Here is a 21049-nt window from a genome sequence, read left to right as displayed (position 1 = left end):
ATTTATAAGAACAAATTTCAAAAATATATCAAATAGAGAATATTATGATAAACCTAATGCACTTGCCATTCTACTTCAATAATTATCAACTCATAGCCCATCTTTTTTTTTAATTTATATATGGCAGCGGAATGCATTACAATTCTTATTACACATATAGAGCACAATTTTCCATATCTCTGGTTGTATACACAGTATATTCACACCAATTCGTGTCTTCATACATGTACTTTTGGATAATAATGATCATCACATTTCACCATCATTAATAACCCCATGCTCCCTCCCTTCCCCTCCAATCCCTCTCCCCTATCTAGAGTTCGTCTATTCCTCCCATGCCCCGGCTCCCTATCCCACTATGAATCAGCCTCTTTATATCAAAGAAAACATTCGGCATTTGGTTTTTTGAGATTGACTAACTTCACTTAGCATTTCTTCTCTAACCCATCCATTTACCTGCAAATGCCATGATTTTATTCTCTTTTATGCCTGAGTAATATTCCATTGTGTATATATGCCACATTTTTTTATCCATCTATTGAAGGGAATCTAGGTTGGCTCCACAGTTTAGTTATTGTGGATTGTTCTGCTATAAACATTCATGTGGCTGTGTCCCTGTAGTATGCTGTTTTTAAGTCCTTTGGGTATAGACCGAGGAGAGTGATAGCTGGGTCATATGGTGGTTCCATTCCCAATTTTCCAAGAAATCTCCATCCTGCTTTCCATATTGGCTGCACCAATTTGCAGTTCCACCAGCAGTGTATGAGTGTACCTTTTTCCCCACATCCTCACCAACACTTATTGTTATTTGTATGAATAGCTGCCATTCTGACTGGAGATGAAATCTTAGAGTGGTTTTGATTTGCATTTATCTAATTGCTAGCGATAATGAACATTTTTTCATGCATTTGTTGACTGATTGTACATCATCTTCTGAGAAGTATCATAGCCCATCTTACATCTAACTAATCTCCTACACTTTCTTCCTCTCTAGATTATTTTGAAGCAAACCTAGATGTTATACATTTTCATTTGTAAATAGTTTAATATATATCTACAAAATTATTTTATATTTCATATATTATATCTAAAAAAATTGTCTTAGTATTATCAATATCCAGTTAGTAATACTATTTCCCCAATTGTCTCATAAATATTTTTACCTTCAGTTTGTTCAAATCAGTTTCCAAACAAGGACCATATATTGCGTCTAATTAATAATGTTCCTGAAGTCTCTTAATCTGTTAGCTCTCTTACCTCCTCTTTTTGCTTGTGTTTTATTTGTATGGAAAAAAAGTCAAGGACTAAGGGTGTAGCTTAGTGACAGAGCACTTCTTTAACATATATTAAGCACTGGGTTCCATCCCCAGCAAAAGAACAAATGAATAAATAAGCCAGACCATTTATTCTAGAGTTTCCCACAGGTTAGATTTTGCTAATTACAATCTTGTGTGTCTTTTTAACTTCATTAGTGAACCATGCTTCCTATAATCTGGCAGCTGAATCTAGAGACTCAATCAGATTCAGGTTTGATATTTTGGGGATGAATACTTCACACATGGTATACAGTAATGTCAGAAGTACCCAACACCAGGAGGCATGTAATGAATGGTTTTCTCTCTTCTAGCAATATTAAGAAGGGTCAGAGGTTTAAGTTGCTATTATTCTGATCTATTATAAAATTCCTCACTAAAACCAACTTTTCTTGGTGGTTTTAGTATGCTGTTGATAATCATTGCCTAGATTCATATGTCATTAGGGAATACAAATGGTGCTATATTTATTAGTTGGAATGCTTCTATAAAGAAATTTCCACCATGGGCTGGGGTTGTGGCTTAGCAGTAGAGCGCTTGCTTAGCACGTGCGAGGTCCTGGGTTCGATCCTCAGCACCACATAAAAATAAATATAAGTACTGTGTCCAACTACAACTAAAAAATAAATATTAAGAAGGAAAAAAAAATTTCCACCAGTGAAACTACACATCATGTAAAACCACAAGAATGGGGTCCTAATTAGAATAAGTTATACTCCATATACATAAAATATGTCAAAATACACTCTACTGTCATGTATATCTGAAAAGAACAAATAAAAGAGAAAGAGGCAGGGGAGGGAGGAAGGGAGGAAGGGAAGAAGGAAGGAAGGAAGGAACGAACGAACGAAGGAAGGAACGAATGAACGAAGGAACAAAGGAAGGAAGGAAGGAAGGAAGGAACGAACGAACGAACAAAGGTAGGTCCTTCATGAAGTAACTGGTTACTTGAATACTTCCAGAGAGAAAGTACTTCATTCCCTTCATTTACCAGTTTTCAGGATAACGTGGTGGTCCCTAGCATCATGAAAAAAATGACCAATGAGTTATTTCTTTCAATATCAAAATGAATATGCAGACTATAAGTATATTTAAGTACCTTTTTTTTTTTTGAGAATTTCAATATTTATTTTTCAGTTTTTGGCGGACATAACATCTTTGTTGTATGTGGTGCTGAGGATTGAACCCGGGCCGCACGCATGCCAGGCGAGCGCGCTACCACTTAAGCCACATCCCCAGCCCTATTTAAGTACTTTTAATCAATTATAGATATTAGCCTTTCTGACAGGTCAATTGTCCTATTTTGGTCCCAGCAAATTACATCTTGAGTTGCTTCCATAGGACACCAGAAGTTTTTAACAACTCCTTTGCATTCTGAGAAGATGAGATGCTCCAAATTCATCTTGTATATTCCTTCCCCTAGTTTTGAAATCTGACATTTCTTCAAGAAGCTCTAATTCCTTTTACTGGAGATCTGTACTTAGAGACCACACTGAGGGGTGTTAGGAATGCTCGGTAATACGAGACTGATCCTTGTGTCTACACCTCTGCAGTGACCAGAACTACAGAACATTTTTTGCAGTGCTGGGGATCAAATCCAGGTCTCATACATGCAATGCATATGCTCTCCCACTGAGCCACACCCCAGTCCTGATAACATGTTTTTGTTTTTCTTTTTCTTTTTTTGGAAGAGAAAATATATCTTGAGTTCGTATTGATATTCCAATTCAAATTTGGGATTCTAGGCCTTTATTTGATTTTTATTCCTGTATTTTTATGCACTTTCAAACAAAACCTTGGTTCTTATTTCTTTTTATTTTCAATGCTGAGGATCCAAACCAGAGCCCTGTATATGCTAAGCAAGCACTCTATCACTGAGCTACACCCCCTAGCCCAAACTTGGTTCTTAAATAACTTAAAATGTAAATATCTTTTGTCTCTACCATTCCTCCTTGGGAAATTTAGCCAAAGGAAATAATCTAATATGACATCCATGATAGTGTTCTTTACAGTATTAAAAAAGAAGAGAAAATCAAGAAGAATTTCAGTTTTTCAGAAGCCAGAATGAGGAAGGTTATCACCAAACTGAAATATAATTTAAGCTAATATTTCTTCAGTATTTAAAAATAGAACAAGTACAAAAACATTTCCAAAAAAAAAAGACACATTAAAAACTCATCATTAGCAGGGGGAAAGGTGGTACACATCTGTAATCCCAGTTTTTGGAAAAGCTGAGGCAGGAAGTATGCAAGTTGAAACCCAACTTTGGCAATTTAGTGAGACCCTGTCCAAAAATAAAAAGGGTAGGGGATATAGCTCAATGGCAATGCACTTGCCCAGCATGTGTTAGACCCTGGGTTCAATCCCTAGTACGAAAAGAAAAAAGTTTCATGATTATTCTTTGGAGCATGAACCAATGTACTGCTTATATCCTTTTTTGGGAGTTTCACTATGTTGCCCAGACTGATTTCAAACTATTGGGCTCAAGTGATTCTGCCTCTGCCTCTCCAGTATATGTTTTTTTAAAAAAAAAAAAAAACTACTCTGACAAATCACTTTTTATTACCAGCCATTCCTAATATTTACTGACTGGAGTGTGTTAGTATTATGTTACGTTTTGCTTTGTTTCCATGAAAAGAAGCTCTCAGAGAATGTTCTTAGTATTTAAGAAAAAAATATTCAGAAATAGCACCAGGCAGAGGATTAGAGGAAAATTCCAGGGAACTGACAGTCACAGTATTATCCACAAACAACAAAAAGGTAAGTCATTACCTGCTGAGCTGTAGTATCCTGTTGGACATAAGCTACCTGGCCTGGGTCTGTAAACAGAGTCTAGACCAAAAGAAAAAAAATTATCAATAGATCTTTAGACATTTGCCTACACAGGAAAAATCATACTACTGCTAAGCACCAATGCTTAGGAGAGTTATCTACCATCATAGCTGATAATTCTTCATTAATAAAGAAGATATAGACAGCAATCTTACATTTGGCTAAAGAAAGCTTTTCATTCAGATGGCTCCAATGAGATGGTATGTCTAACGATCTCACATGGCTAACATGTTTCACTATTTTACTTTTAACCAAAGCCTATCTTGAGGTTGAATGTCATACCTAATTAAAATGGTATGTCATGAAAATATACAAGACATGCTATGAACAAGGTTATATATATTCACATAACATCATTCACTGGAACAGATTTGTGATTCAAAGAAAATGAAGGAGATATATAGACACAGAGAAGATTATCATAAAAAATAGGGTTTTCAATGCTATCAAATACAAACTCATGTTTCTCATCAGAAGAGAAGTAATATAAATTGAACTTAATGTCCCATAGGTTTGGAAAAAGCCAGTAAAGTCACAATACAAGTTAAGAAAAAGTGATCACAATTAGTGGGGTCATACTGCAGCAAAGTAAGAAGAGAAAGAAAATCTTCAAGACTATATCACAGCCAAGGCACCATGGTTAACATCCTGACCCCCAAAAATATGCTCTCTTCTAAAGCTTTTAAAAGATTTTAATTTGCCCAAGATTTTAACAAACTTATGGGAATGAGAACTATGATTAAATCTTTTTTAAATTTTTTTTTAGTTGTAGATGGACACAATACCTTTATTTATGGATTTTTGTGGGGTGCTGAAGATCAAACCAAGTGCTTCACATGTGCAGGCAAGCACTCTACCACTGAGCCACAACTCCAGCATCCTATGGTTAAATTTTAATTCCAGAGAAATGTAAAGACCGGTTTCAGGCAGTATCAGATTTCTCATATTTGATTTTTTTAAATTATCAAAATTTAGATGTTTAGGGGCTAGGGTTGTGGCTTAGTGGTAGAGCACTTGCCTAGCACGTGCAAGGCCCTGGGTTCAATCCTCAGCACAGCATAAAAATAAATAAATAAAATAAAGGTATTGTGTCCAACTACAACTAAAAAAATAAATATTTTTAAAAAACTTTAGATGTTTAGTAACATCATAATAAACTATAGTTGGGCACAGGACATTCTTTTCATAAATTATGTGGTCTTATTTTAATAGAGTTAGAGGACTAAACCTAAGCAGAGGAATTCCCAAAGTACCATCAAAATATTTGGCAATTTCATCATTATATAGATTAGAAAAGTATTAACTAGGTGAGCCTCATATCTTCTTGCGAGTGATTGGAAGTCTCTTGATTAAATATTGTATGAGGGGTGAATTTTATTATCAGGATCCTACCACAAAGTATATAATTTGTTTTTTAAAAACATGTGTTTGGCAACTGGCAATAGGCTCATGGTAAAGCATGTGCTTAGCAAGCACAAGGCCCTAGGTTCAACATCAACACATAGAAACATGTTTAAAGGTACTTTACACGTTGTAAAGTATGAGCAATAGAAAATAACATTTGTAAACTAGGGAATATTTGTGTCATATCTTTGGGAAGTTCAAGCCACTGGGAAAAAAATTAAAGTAGCTAAAAATGTACAGCTTTTACCAGTAAATACAATGGCTTCTGTTATTGACTAAGAATCAGTAGGTTATTAATAAAGGGTACTTAATAAGCTATTAGAACTTTTTGCTTACACATTTAACTGAAATAAACCATACATTTTCACTGAACTATCTATGATTAAGCTATACAGAACTAAATGCCTGGTTACTGATACTCAAAAAAAGTAACAAATTCACAATCTAGTCACTAGAGAGAAGAACTGATATAAGGCTAGTGCTCTAAATACTTATTAGCCTTAATTTAAATTAAATGAACGATCTCTTCCTCTGATGAGTTGGTTATAAGCTCCTTGAGAACACAAATCTTATCTGAACGTTACCTGCTTCACCAGTACCTAGCATAATGACTGGCATAGAATAAATAAAAGTAATTGCTGAATTAATTAATTAATTAACAAATTAAAAAACACATTCTTCACATGCCTGTGCAGCTTCCACAGGATGGATGTATACCAGTGTGTGCTCGGGACCATCCACTGAAGTGTAGGAGGCACCATCTGCCGTATACACCACCTGCTGGGGTGGACGGACCTGGTCATCAGTGTAGACAATCTGAGCCACAGTTCCAGCATCTGGAACAAAGTGCACCTGGTACAAAAAAAGACAAGTATATAGCAATTATTCTTGTAAAAAGAAATCAATCTTACAAAGGTACATAGCCAACCAAGCACATTTGCACTCCTAAAATATCCCCAATGAAAGAATGAGAATTTAGGCAGTTCCATCTAAGAAACTAGGAGACAGAGTGTAAGAACTATGTCATAGATTTATCACTTAATGTGAGAGAATGACTTAAATTCCTCTGCCTCAAATGTCCAATGCAGAAAACTCCTTTGGGGAATCATAGGTGGTAGGGGGTTAATTGATCCTGGAAAAGTGACTGCAGATTCCTCTTTGACAATACCAAAAAAATATAAAACACAAATTATTCTGAAATGTGAACAAATATGTCAAGACCTCAAAAGCCAACTGCTCTCAGCATATCACAAAAAAAATCTATAACAGTTCCTTTAAGTTAGTTATTAAAATAAGACCATATTAGGAGCTGGAATTGTGACTCAGTGGTACAGCACTCACCTAGCACATGCGAGGCACTGGGTTTGATCCTTAGCATTACATAAAAGATAAATAAGTAAAATAAAGGTATAATGTCCAATTACAACTAAAAAAAAATTTTTTTTAAATAAGTCCATATTCTTTCCTATAAGTTCTTTCACACTAAAAGAACATACTGGAGGCATATCAGGAAATGTCAGCAGAATCAATAAATGAATAACAAAACTCTTCTTTGCCAGCGAGGTAAACACACAGAAAATCCTTATAAAAAACTTTTAAGGGGTTCTAGACAAATATTTAGTTGTCACCAGGGTAAACAATTTTCTATCTTCCAAAACCTAAAGAACTAAATGCAAAAACTTGAGTTTTATAAAATACTTTCTGAATGGTCAGCATGTAGGACTGCATTTATGAGGGCTACAGCTTGGAATGTGGCCTAATGCCCAAGATTGAAGGTCTAGAAACAGATGCTTGAAGTACACATTTAGCAGAGAGATCATTTATGTACTCATGTGGAAATCATGCTTTCAGGTTTGAACCCTTACCGTTCCACTGCCTTGGCAGTGGACCTAACATTTCTGTCAGTTTTCTCCAGTGGGGAAATAGATTCCAAAGCGGATATAAACTAACTTAATCCCCAGAAAGAAACCCAGAAGCCAAATGTAAATTAAACATCATAGGAATACAGCAAACTTCCACTTCTATACTAAATGATTAGTCTGTCTTCTATGTAAATTTGGTTTATCCATGAAGATAAAGTTTATACAGATTTGTTCATTAACAAAGCTTTGAACTAGGTCAAGTGCTTAAAGAAGGAAAAAACATTTCCTCAAAAGATGAGCCATTGGGCTGGGGATGTGGCTCAAGCGGTATCGCGCTCTCCTGGCATGCGTGCAGCCCAGGTTCGATCCTCAGCACCACATACCAACAAAGATGTTGTGTCTGCCGAAAATTTAAAAATAAATATTAAAATTCTCTCTCTCTCTCTCTCTCTCTCTCTCTCTCTCTCTCTCTCTCTCTCTCTCTCTCTCTCCCCCTCTCTTTAAAAAAAAAAAGAAAAAGAAAAAGATGAGCCATCTAAGATATAAACTTTTCTGCTTGGTCTTCCTCACTCAGATTCTGCCAGTCAGAATTTGAAGAATTAAAAAAAAAAAAAAAAAAAAAACACCAGAATCAGATTTCCTAGCCAAGAGCATGAATGACTAGGAAAAAAAAAATATAATGGGCCAGGCGAGGTGGCCCTCAGCTTGGAAGGCTGAGGCAGGAGGATCATGAGTTCAAAGCCAGCCTCAGCAACTTATTGAGGCCCTAAGCAACTCAGTAAGCCCCTATCTCTAAATAAAATAGAAAAAAGGGCTGGGGATGTGGCTCAGTAGTGGAGTGCCCCTGAGTTCAATCCCCAATACAAAAAAAAAAAAAGAGAGAGAGAGAGAGAATATAATGGAGGATTCCTGGCCTTAGCTGTTATTTGGTTATCCAGAGATAGGGACTCTGGTTATATACCACATCACAACCATATTCACCTTTGTTTTGCTTTTTGATAAGCAAAATATATGAGAACACTATGAAATTGTCTCTCTTTTTTTCTTTTTTTTTTTTTTTTTGTGTTGGGGTTTGAACCCAGGGTGCTTTACCCTGAGCTATGAGCTACACCCCCAGTCTTTTTTATTTTTCATTTTGAAACAGGTTCTTGCTAAGTTGCTGATGCTGGGCTTGAACTTGTGACCTTCCTGCCTCAGCCTCCCAAGTCTTAGGATTGCAGGCATGTGCCACTGCACCCAGCTACAACTGCTTTTTTTTTTAAGTTTTCAGACTGAGACTTTTAATTCATAGCAGATGATCAGTTTTACATATTATAATATAAATGACATTGCTTAAATTAAATAAGACTTACCTATTTGAATGTTTCAATGTTGACTTCCTGATTTTTATGATAGTACTTTGGTTATGTGATTGAATAAAAATTTGAACAAAAACTTCACATTTATCCTAATGAATAAAAATTAAGTTTTATACTTTGGTCACAAATAAAACATGGCTCCCTAATACTGCTGACCCATTCCAAATTCAAATCCACACCAAAAAAAAAAAAAAAAAAAAAAAAAAATGTAGAGATGTGCCTCTACCAAGAAGTCAAAAGAACATGCAGGTGAAGCCAGGTGGTTGTGGCACGAGCCTGTAGTCCCAGATACTCAGGAGGCTAAGGCACACAGATTGCTTGAGCTCAGGAGTTTGAGATCAGCTTGAGCAACATATGAGTCCCTTTTGCAAAGAAAAAGAAAATGCAGCTGGTTCCACCAGCAAGTCAAAAGGTAGAGATCAGCCAGGCAGCAACTCAGGAAGTAGCTGAGGCAGGAAAGCAAGCTGGAGGCCAGCCTCAGGCAATCTCACAAGACCCTGTCTCAAAATAAAAGTCTAGGGATTGAGGCTGGAGTTGTGGTTCAACAGTAGAGCACTTGCCTAGCATGTGTGAGGTACTGGGTTCAATTCTCAGCACCACATACAAATAAATGAATAAAATAAGGTCTATACATCTAAAAAAATTTAAAAAAAATTATGCATACTTTAAAAAACAAAAGGCATGTTTAACAACTCATTACCTATCAAAAACAATATTCAAATAATTTTCCTTTACTCCATCACTGAATGTAATTTTCTTTCCAATACTGAAATAACAGACAATAAGTGAGTATCAGCACCAGGAAGCAAGACATAAGATTATTTCAAATGATTCAGCAAATACATAGATAACTATTTTAAACAAAATTTACATTCTGCATAGCAAGCATACTGATAGAAATTGAGAATTTAAAAAAGATACAACTCATTCATTCCCCAAAGCATGTGAAAACAAAAATATTACACACCCATAACGAATGTGTCATTTCTGATATTTCTTGATCTATTTAAACTTTAGGGACATGTTCAAAGCACATCAGCAGGCAGGCAGCTATCTCAATCCCCATTTCAGGCAAAACAGGCAAAGAAAGCATGTTATTTTTTTCTCTTGGTTTACATATCAGGTCAATGCATTATCCTCGCTTCACAAGTTCTTCCTGTCAACTCCCTCCCAACTACTCATTACTATAGAGTAGCTATTATTTCTTTAGCTATCAGCAAACTGAACCCAACAAAAACACTGCTATCATTAGCCAGCTGGAAGAGAACACCCTTCACCTGTGCGGCATTCTGTTCATGCTCTGCAGACGTCGGCCACACGTGTGAACTTTCATCTTTGGAATCCATACTTTCCTGCTGGACAGCTCCAAGTCTGGGCCACCTACAGCAGCACAGGGCAGAGGACAATCATCTGTCCAGCATCTGTGCGCTCAGGAAGGACAGAAAGGTCTCTCTGCAGTGTGTCTGAGAAGAGACAATGTATTTTAATTAATTACTTTTTATCAAAGAAGGGGGAGAAAAAGCTTTGTTAAAAGGCAACACACCAGGCTCTGGTTGTAGCTCAGTAGTAGAGCGCTTGCCTAGCATGTATGAGGCACTGGGTTCAATTCTCAACACCAAATATAAATAAATATAATAAAATTAAATAAAGGTCCATCAACATCTTTAAAAAAATTAAAAAAAAAAAAAAGGCAACACACCTATAATCCCAGTGGCTTGGTAGTCTGAGACAGGGTGATTACGAGTGCAAAGCCAGTCTAGCAACTGCGAGGCATTAAGCAACTCAGTGAGACCCTGTCTCAAAACAAACTACAAAATAGTGGATGAAGCTCAGTGGCCAAGTGTCCCTAAGTTCTAATTCCCGATACCCCACCAAAAAAAAAAAAAAAGACAATACAGCTGAGCAAATAAAGAAATCATTTAGAATAATAATACCATGTATCTAACCATCATTAAAAATGCTGAAGGTAATTTTAGTTACCTTGAAAACAGTTTTCCAGACCATTAAACACAGGCAAATAATAAGTTCATAACCTAATCTGATCACTGTGTAGCCCAAGCTTTTTTCTGGTAGACACTACCTGCCTATACCATCTCTCCTTAATATGAATAGAATAATAATAGCAGACATAAAACAAGGGGGGAAATGACAGGTATAGAGAACTAGATTTTCTGGGTCACAATTTGTGAGTGAAAATATAAATTTTGTTTCCCATTTGGTCAGTACAGGAGTGATCAATGACCAAATCAAGTTTTACTAAGCATCAATATGCATAAAATCCACATCTTAAAGTCTTATTCCTTTCCAAATAGACTTTTAAAGCAATAATCTTCCTATTTAACAATAAGTCATTGACATTTTAGATATCACATGAGAAATGCTGTGTTAACATGGCAGCAGCCAACCTGATAGTTCTTCCCAATTTCCCAGTAAAGTAGCAGACGTAGACAGGAAAAGGTAAGATGATCAGAACACCAATAAAGTCGGATAAGAAAGACTATGAGCCAACAGCCAGTCAGAATTTTCTCCATTATTAATTGCACATTTTTAGATCACACATCCTCTAATCTCTGAACCAAAATATATCCCCAAAAAGAAAGATACTAGAACACTCTATGTCTGTGCCTAGCTCTGGAATACAGGAACTGCTGTGTCCAAACTGCATGGGAACCATCTTCTGAGTCACTCAGGAGCCTGTTCCTGCCATCCTCACCCCTCCTACACTATCCCCCACACTCACTCACCTGGCATACACCTTACTCTTCCTTTCCCCATTCAAAGAGTACTTAACACCCATGTCCACCAAAAACTGAATGTATAAACAAAGGGGCATGAAAGAACTTTCTGGAGAAATGGGAATATCTTTTATCTTGAATCTGGATTGGAGTGATGGTTACATAGAGAATATATGTATCAAAAGTCATCAATTAGGGCTGTGGCTGTAGCTCAGAATAGAGCGCTTGCCTAGCATATGTGAGGCACTAAGTTCAATCCTCAGCACCACATAAAAATAAATAAATAAAATAGAAGTATTGTGTCCATCTATAACTAAAAAAGAAAAAAAAATTTAAAATCAACTAGGCCAGGGGTATGTCTGTAATCACAGCAGTTCAGGAAGCTGAGGCAGGAGGATCAAATAGGTCAAGGTAACCCTCAGCAATTTAGCAAGACTATAAGCAACTCCTGTCTTTAAAACAATATAAAAATAGGCTGGGGAAATGGCTCAGTGGTTAAGTTCCTATGGGTTCAATCCCCCGTACCAAAAAAAAAAAAAAAAAAGTTATCAACTAGCCAGGTTTAGTAGTGTACATCTATAATCTGAGCAACTCATAAACCTTGAGGTAGTATTACAAATTTAAGGCCAGCCTGGGCAACTTAGTGAGATTCTGTCTCAAAATAAAAATAAAAAGAGTGGGATGTAGCTCAGTTTCAGACTGGTAGCATAGCATATATGAGGCCCTGGTTTTTTGTTGTTTTGTTTGTTTGTTTTGTGGTGCTACAGATTGAACTCGAGACAATGGTTTTAATCCCCAGTAGTGAGAGAAAAGAAAGAAAAAAGTCATCAACCTCTTCAATCAAAATATGTGAATTTTATCATATGTAAATTATACCCTTATAAAGTTGATTTTTAGGAAAATGCCTCCCTTATATAGTGGCACTATTTAAAATCTATGTAAAAAGATCTTCAGGATGAATTGCACATGGTATGTAATTAGACCCCGACAAAGTTGTTATTTAAAAAAACAAAAATATTAAGAAACCTAGTGGGAAAAAATGTCACCAGTAATATAAATATCTATAAAAAGAGCCAATCATGGTGTTACACACCTGAAATCCCAGCTACTCGAGAGGCTGAGGCAAGAGGATCCCAAGTTCAAGGGTGAGATCTAGCTCAGTGATGGGGTGTCTCCAAGTGCAAAAGCCTGGATACAATCCCTAGCACTACAAAAGAAAAAAAAAAAAAAGTTTTTATTTTGAAACAATTTCAGACAGAAAAGTTACAAAATTAGTACAAAGAATTATTGTATTTTTCAAATACTAACATTTTACCATGTTTGCTTTATTATTATTCCTTCTCTTTTTTTCCCCTACCTGAACCATTTGAGAGTAAATTGCAGACCCAATGCCCTTGTACCCCTAAATTCTTTTTTTTAAATTAATTTTTATTGTAGGTTGTTCAAAACATTACACCCCTAAATTCTTAAGTGCCTCACTCCTAAAAACAAAAACATTTTCTTATAATTCCAGTAGTATCATCAAAATCCAGAAGTTAACATTAAATTTGATCAGCTCAATTATCTAATTTATAGACCTTATTCAAATATAGTCAACTGTATAATTAATGTCCTTTATAGCCAAAGAAACATTTTTCCTTCTGGCCCCAATCCAATCTGGCATCCTACACAGTGTATTCAATTGTCATGTTCCTTCAGTCTCCCTCAATCCAATAGCCTTCTGCTCTCTTAAGTCATTTATGACCTTGACATTTTTGAAATGCACAGGCTATTTATCTTTCAGAATGTACTTCAATTTCAGTTTGTCTGATGTTTCTTCATGGTTAGATTTAGGATGCATATTTTTAGCAGGAACAACACAAAAGAAATGAGTCCTTCCAATAAGGGAATTTGCGATTTTCTCTTTTTTTTCAACTTGGTTCCTTAACTGCACAAATACTGAGTGCACACTAAGTGAGGCACAAAGCAACTGTGAGAATCAGGCAGGCATAGCCTATGACCTCACAAAATACATAGCCCAGATAGAGTGTCCTACTGCCTTCATTTTTTCTCCAATCACAAAGAGAAACACGCTATTACGGCTCCAGTGTAGCTCAGTAGTAGAGCTCATGTTTTAAGTGCAGGAGGTCCTGGGTTCAATCCCCAACACCAAAAGAAAGAAACATAACTACTGATTCCTTATAAAGTCCCTTTTCTTTTATACCTGTTCATTCCATGTAACATCATGCTTTTTATATCGCTGCACATCTGTATATACTTTCGCATTATTTGTTATAGCTGCACAATTTCATTGTATGAATATATCATGATTTTTTTTAACCAATTTTGTATTGAAAAACATTTAGGTTCTTTCTAATCTCTTGCTATTACCTGCAATACCATGATGAGTAACTTTTAATATACATTGTTTTACCTGTGTTGCACTGTATGTGTTAGTATACTGTGTCCTTTTTTCTTTGGGGGTGGGGGTATTGGGGATCTACCACAGAGCTACATCCCCAAACACTTTTATTTTTGAGACAAGGTCTTACTAAGTTGCTTAGGGCCTCTCTATATTGTTAAGGCTGGCCTTGAACTTATGATCCTCCTGTCTCAGCCTCCTGAGTTGCTGGGATTACAGCTATGTGCCACCATGTTCAGCTCCTTTTGGAATCTCTAAGGGAAGATACTGAAGCAGTTAAAGTGGTTGTATGAAAATTGAAGTCATTATTAGTTTCCAAATACCTATACTGGCACTATTCTTTGAATAGTGTTTGAGACCACCTGAGACACAGAACAAGTGCACTGATGCATGTAGGGGCAAGAGGCAGAGTGGGGAAGGACAGGAGTTCTGGATCTGGATTTGGGTAGCTATTCTGAGGCTTAACTGACCTTGGTTGGGGTAGAGCACAGAAGTCTTCTATATTTCTCTTCCTTCTCTGTAAAATAAGGATCATAAGATTATTGAGAGAATGACACAAAATAATGAACACAAAGTGCATAACACAATGCTTGCTACATAGTAAACAGTTTTTGAAAGTTATACAATCATGTTGCATTTTCTTATCTACTTGTCTGCCTCCTCTATATTTCTTAAGGTCAAGGAGTTATGTTTTGTTAACTCCTGGCTTGTGATAGACCTAGAAGATTTTGTTGAGTGATTTAAAGATATTATAATGTGCAGTGGGAACACAGGAAAGGACATCTACTCCAAATAGGGGTGATCAGAGATGACTTCTTGGAATAGGTGAGTAGGAGGAAAAGAACAGGAACACAAAGGATAAGACAACTATTCCAGACTGAAGGATCTCTTCTAATCTTACCAGTATAAGGAAATAATACATGACATAAAATACTGGCAAACTAGGCAAAGATTTTGAAGTAGCAGATAGGATCAAACAAAAAAAGTGGGGGGGGACAATTAATATATTACCAAGGAAAACATACCAATAAAATTTAATAATGTGAATTGCTGCCCATAATGGCCCCTCCCAATAAATTTTAAATACTGCTAGCAAATAAAGCCCAATGTGATTGATATAAAACACACATTTGGTCTTTGTCTCCTTTACCTGATATACAAGTCCTAAAATTCTTGGATCTTCAAAGGGATAAGTATCTTTGACATGACATGATCAATTGCTTCAGATGAAAACTGGTCACCAGAAAGACCAAGGTAGGATTAGAGGGTCAGGACTTTTAGCCTGGACACCCAATCTGGGGTTAGGAATGGAGGAAAGGGGAGGTATGGAGGGGGAGGGGCTGAAAAGGTTAACCTGATCACTAAAGGCCAGTGATTCAATCCAGCATGCTATGTGGTGACCTTGGTTGGGATAGAAGCCTCCCCAAAAACCCTAAAGGACAGAGTTTTGGAAAATTTCAGATAGCTAAGATCACGGAGGTTCCTGGAAGATGGAACACCCAGAAAGTGTCCATCTCCCCTACTTGCCCTATGCATCTTTTCATTTGGTATTCATTAATATCCTTTGTAATGTGCCAGTAAATGTAACTAAAGATTTCCCTGAGTTCTATGAACCACTCTAATAAATTAATTGAATCTGAGAAGGGGGATGGGAACCCAGATTTATACAGGTCAGTCAGAAGCACATGGAAAACAACCTGGAGCCTTTGATTGGCATCTGAAGTGGGGGGTAGTCTTGGGGGCTGAGTCTTAAACCTGGAAGACATGAGCTATCTCCAGACAAATAGGGTCACAGCTGAAATGGATTAGAGAATACCCCACTGGTGCAGAATTGATTGCTTGCTTGATAGAAGGTTGGGAGCCCCTACACAAGTGGCCAGAGAAGTTTTCTATGCTGATTGTTCAGTGAGAGTATAGGAGGAAAGTTGTTTTTCTTTTTTTATTTTCCCAAGATGGTGAAAACACTTTAATTAAAAAACTGTCTGGGGTGTCACTCAGTGGTAGAATGTTTGCCTAACATGCATGATGCCCTGGGTTCCAACACCAGCATACAATAAAAAAGTGTCTGGAATCCAATGTAGTGACACCAGATATCCAGTTAGTAGTTCTTTTTCTTTAAGATATGGCTATAAGACACATGGAGTTTCTATAACTACTAAACTATTTGAAACACCAGTATAATGTTCTGCCATTATGTATTATTTAATACATTTTTCAGACAACTGAACTCTCTAGGCGTGACTCCACTAACCAAGTAAATCACCTTAAATCCTCTGGACATTTGCAAAACAAGAGCATAAAATGGTTTTTAAAGTCTACTCTAGGGTCTGGGGATGTAGCTCAATGGTAGAGTACTTGCCTAGCATTTGCAAGTCCCTGAATTCAATGCCCAGTATTGCAAAAAAACAAAAACAAAAACCAGTTTATCAGAGGGCTGGGGTTGTGGCTTAGTGGTAGAGCACTTGCCTAGCATGTGTGAGGCACTGGGTTCAATTCTCAGCACCACATAAAAATAAATAAATAAAGGTTCATCCACAACTAAAAAAAAAAATATATATATATATATATGTATATATATATATATACATATATATATAATTTTTAAAAAAACAATCAAAATTTGTAGATATAATATAAAATAAAGCACTATAAAATACAGTGCTTCTGTATTTTCAAAACATAGTCTTTTAAAAACTAACAATTCTTAGTCCATCTCTATATAAGAACTTCTTTTGTAATGAGTCTGTATATAAGACTTGTCATGTTTATTTTCCTTTTTTTATTTATTTTTAATATATTATTTGCTTGTTTATTTATTTATTTTTTCAGAGCTTGGTATTGATCCCAGGGCTTCAGGCATACAAGGAAAGTGCTCTACCACTGAACCCATATTTATTTTATTTTTAGCTGCACAATTTATAGAGCTCATTGATGATTTATAGGAAACACAGGAAGAACCCCAGGAGCCATATTAGCGCTGTCCAGCAGGCAGGTGCTGATGGGCATGAACTTCCTTCTACTCTTCCACTTTATTTATCTCCTACAGATCTGAGAGAACAGGAGAACCACACCTACACCTTGTCTAAAAGGAGGCATCTTTTTCTCTCCTTTCCCCATTGTCCAAAAAGAGAGACTTCAACTAGATGTGGCAGCACATGCTTTTAGTCCCCGGGGGTTAAAGAGGCTGAGGCAGGAGGATCACAAGTTCAAAGTCAGTCTCAAAAACTTAACAAGACCCTAAGCAACTTAGTAAGACCCTATCTCAAAATTAAAAATAAAAGGGTTGGAAATGTTGCTTAGTGGTTAGGCACCGCTGAGTTCAAACCCTAGTACAAAAAAAAGAGAGCAAGAAAGAGAGAGTTAATGGCTTCATTCCCAGAAAGAAGACAAGCTTCAAGCTTGCATTTCTACCTCCTAATGATCAACTTTACTCAACAATATTTATTAAGTACTTTGTATGTGCCAATCATTGTCCTCAGTCTGTAAAAAACACCAATGTAAGGCCTGGGAGTGTAGCTCAGTGAGTTCAAGCCCCACAAAAACAAAAACATCAGTATATCAGAAAAGGAAAGGAAAGGGAAGGGAAGGGAAGGGGAGGGGAGGGGAGGGGAGGGAGGAAAGGAGGGGGACAGTGGGGGAGGAAGAGAGAAAAAAAGAAGAAGAAGAAGAAGGAAAAAAAAAAAGTGCAGAGCATATGCCTGTAGTCTCAGCTACTTGGAAAGCTAAGGCAAGAGAATCACTTGAGCCCGGGAGTTCGATGCCTGCCTGGGCAATACAGCAAGATCTTACCTCAAAAGAAAAAACTCTACCCTCCTAAAACTTTACTGTTTTTGGAACATGTTATATAGTATAGAATGTGAGCTTTAGAATCAGACAAATCTGAAGACTAAGCCCTCAAATCTACCAAGTACTTGATAGATGAGATCTTAGTAGTCACATGCTCTGATCTTTTATATCTTCTTTGGAAAATTCAAATTATCAGCCCTGCATGGTTACTGTAAAAATTACAGATTTGTAAAATTAACAGTCTATACATATTTCATCCAATCTCTGATGCACTTTCCCCCCACATTTTAACATTGTTGAAATAGGAAACTATTTCACATTCAATGGTATGGCTCAGTCACTATCATCCAGATGCAATCAGGAAGTAGGGTCACTGCTGGCCCATTAGTGGCCTCCTTGTTCATTGTAATTCATTATGAGTCTGGCCTCACTTCAACTGAGTCACGTATATTGTTGATACTGGACACAATGAATCTTAAGTGCTTTTTTTTTTTTTTTAAACTTTTTTGTTTGTTTTCAGCAGTACTGGGGATTAAACCCAGGTACTCATGTACAACTGAGCTACATATCCAGTTCACTTTCTTTTTTTTTTTTTTTTTTGAGACAAGGTCTCGCTAAATTGCCCAGCTAGGCATTGAACTTGTGATCATCCTGCCTCTAGACTCAAAAATGACTGGGATTATAGGCAAGCGCCACCATGCTTAGCTCTAACTGCCATTTTAAATGTCCTCAAAAAGATCACACTATAACTTGATATTGAAACTGAAAGTCATGAAAACAATAGCAAGGCACAAATTTGATTACGGAAAGAAATATTCACCATTAGAATAATGACCTGAACAATCAAGGTCTTTACAGGACCTAGATATAAAAGATAGCCCAGTGGATAAAACTACAGGAAGTGTTGATATTACTGAGATTTGTGGGGAAGAATGGCCAGTTACAGGCTGAATAAGAAAACCCCAGGATCAAAACTTACAGAACATTATACATTCATCATATTCCTGGAGATGGTGGTGTGCCCTCTTAAGAAATGCCACATTACTCACATTCTTGTTAGAACAGAAAACAACACTATGTGGGAAACTACCATATCACAAACTACGAGTCAAAAAAATTCTCAAAAATCAGACTCTTAAAGTGAAGAAATCTTAGGAATACTTTAATCAATTTATCTTACTTATATTTTCCCTTTCATGTACGCACATGATATGATTTAAAAATCTAAAGGTAAATAAATTTCAAAGAGCTCTTTCGATAAGTATATAACAGGGCTGGGGACAGCAGTTGAGCTCAAGAGGAGAGCACTTGCCCAGCATGCACAAAGTCCTGGGTTTGATCTCTAGCACTATAATGACAACAGAAAGTAAGTACATAACAAACATTCTAAGTTTTTTTTTTTTTTTTTTTAAAAAAAGCACTGGAGTCTGAATTTAATTAACAAGGTTTTTTTTCTTTCTGACTGATACATCTTACCATCAGCATCTTAGATTCCATAAAACATGGCAACATTTGTAATCTTGTTCAGTTTAATGATGAACATTCAAGAAATGGTAGCAATGAGCTGGGCAAGGTGGCACACACCTATAATCCCAACAGCTCGGAAGGATGAAGCAGGAGCATTATGAGTTCAAAATCAACCTCAGCAACTTAGCGAAGCACTAAACACCGAGATCCTGTTTCTAAATAAAATACAAACAAGGGCTGGGGATGTGTCTCAGTGATTGAGTGCCCCTGAGTTCAATCCCTGTTACCCCACTCTCCCCACCGCCAAAAAAAAAAAAAAAAAAAGAAAGAAATGATAGCAATGAAAAAATGGTAGCAATTTTCTCTTGCCTGATAACATCAAACACATTAGTATGTGGAAAGCACTGGGGATTTAAACAACAATAACAACAACAACAAAAAAAAAAAAGCAAAAACCCTGCTTCCATGGAACTCATCATCTAGTAGGAAAGATGACAGCTTACTTCCCAGCTCCCCATAGGTGATACTTATAGGGTAGCACTGATGGTAATAGAGAGTAAGGAAAAGAAAAAAGAAAAAAAAAACTCCCAATTATCATAGGGCCCCAGAGAATGGAGTTCCCATCCTGCTACCCATCCCACAGCCCTACCCACTCTTATCATCCACCAGCACTGTACCCACCCATCACAAGGTCCTTCTCTGCTAAAGCCACTACTCTAGTAGCTCCTATATGAAGAGGAGGAAAAGGCCCAGCTCCATCTTCAAAGGTAGATGGGTGCCAGGATTCCAGGTTGAACCATAAATACAATTTTCACTTTAAAAATGTTATGATACAGCCAGGCACAGTGATACACGCCTGTAATCCCAGTAGCTTGAGAAGCTGAGGGCAGAAGGATCACAAGTTCCAGGCCAACCTCAACAATTTAGTAAGATCCTGCCTTAAAATAAAAAACAAAAAGGGGCTGGGGACATAGCTTAGTGGTAAAACACCTCTGGGTTCAATCCCCAGTACCCTCTCAAAAAAACAAAAACATGTCATGATACATAGTGGTTACATTCCCCAAAATTGTAATACATTATTAACCTGAGAAAAACATTAACCATCAACAGAGGTCAGGCACAGTGGCATATGCCTGTAATCCCAGCAGACTGGGAGGCTGAGGCAGGAGGATTATGAGTTCAAAGCCAGCCTCAGCAACAGTGAGGCACTAAGCAACTCAATGAGACCCTGTCTTTAAATAAAATACAAAAAAGGGCTGGTGATGTGGCTCAGTGGTTGAGTGCCCCTTAGTTCAATCCCAGTACCCAAAACAACAACAACAAAAAATTACCAACAGAGGTTTCTGCACTGATGTGGCCTCTTATGTGCTAGACATAACATTATTGTACTGGAAAGAAGAGAGCTACACTCCAGACAATGCACTTACAAGTAACCTTGTCTGGCTCAGTACAAGCTAACTAGCATATACTGCTGGCTCCCTCCTGAAAGCCAACACTAGACATACCAAAGAAATAAAGTACTGGAAAAGTGATGAACCTGAAAAATGATCATAAAAATGGACAAGTTGGGTCTCAGTCCAATTAGAAGCTGCAGATGGACCCAAGAAGCAGCCCAGGAATCACAGAAGCGGGAGGTGGAGGCAGAATTTGTCTGTTGTTTCTCCATGGTATAACTTTAAGTGCCCACTGCTCACACCTGCACTCATCAGCACTGCAAAGCCAGGTGATGCCCAGCAGTGGGGAAGCCTCAAGGAGGCACAAGAAGATACCAAATGCTAAGAGAATGGCTAGCTGCTGGGCATTCTCTTCTGCCACACACTGCCTCCCCCAACACTAGGGAATAAAGGTTTGTCTAGGGTAAATAGGAAGCAGCCAAGCCCAGAGACTCTCT

The 21049-nt window shown here is 37.1% G+C and overlaps 1 protein-coding gene across 3 annotated transcripts in view; it reads right to left on the bottom strand.

Annotated features, from left to right (window-relative positions):
* The window catches only part of Prdm10 (PR/SET domain 10), a 92215-nt gene that overhangs the window by 51062 nt on the left and 20104 nt on the right, over positions 1 to 21049 (bottom strand). Inside the window, exons 1-6 of one of the 3 annotated variants that reach the window (XM_076846172.2) lie at positions 15056 to 15126; positions 14376 to 14422; positions 12598 to 12711; positions 10047 to 10232; positions 6237 to 6401; positions 4086 to 4145 (exon numbers count right to left, since the gene is read on the bottom strand). In XM_076846172.2, coding sequence (XP_076702287.1) covers positions 4086 to 4145; positions 6237 to 6401; positions 10047 to 10115 — 294 coding nt within the window. In that variant the 5' untranslated portion in view covers positions 10116 to 10232; positions 12598 to 12711; positions 14376 to 14422; positions 15056 to 15126. Of the gene's footprint in view, positions 1 to 4085; positions 4146 to 6236; positions 6402 to 10046; positions 10233 to 12597; positions 12712 to 14375; positions 14423 to 15055; positions 15127 to 21049 lie in introns of those variants that run through there. The other 2 variants (XM_076846171.2, XM_076846173.2) reach the window with 2 other exon arrangements.

Source organism: Callospermophilus lateralis, chromosome 2, assembly GCF_048772815.1.
Source record: "Callospermophilus lateralis isolate mCalLat2 chromosome 2, mCalLat2.hap1, whole genome shotgun sequence".
In the NCBI taxonomy this organism is placed as follows: Eukaryota; Metazoa; Chordata; class Mammalia; order Rodentia; family Sciuridae; genus Callospermophilus; species Callospermophilus lateralis.
This window is presented reverse-complemented; position numbering and strand designations above follow the sequence as displayed.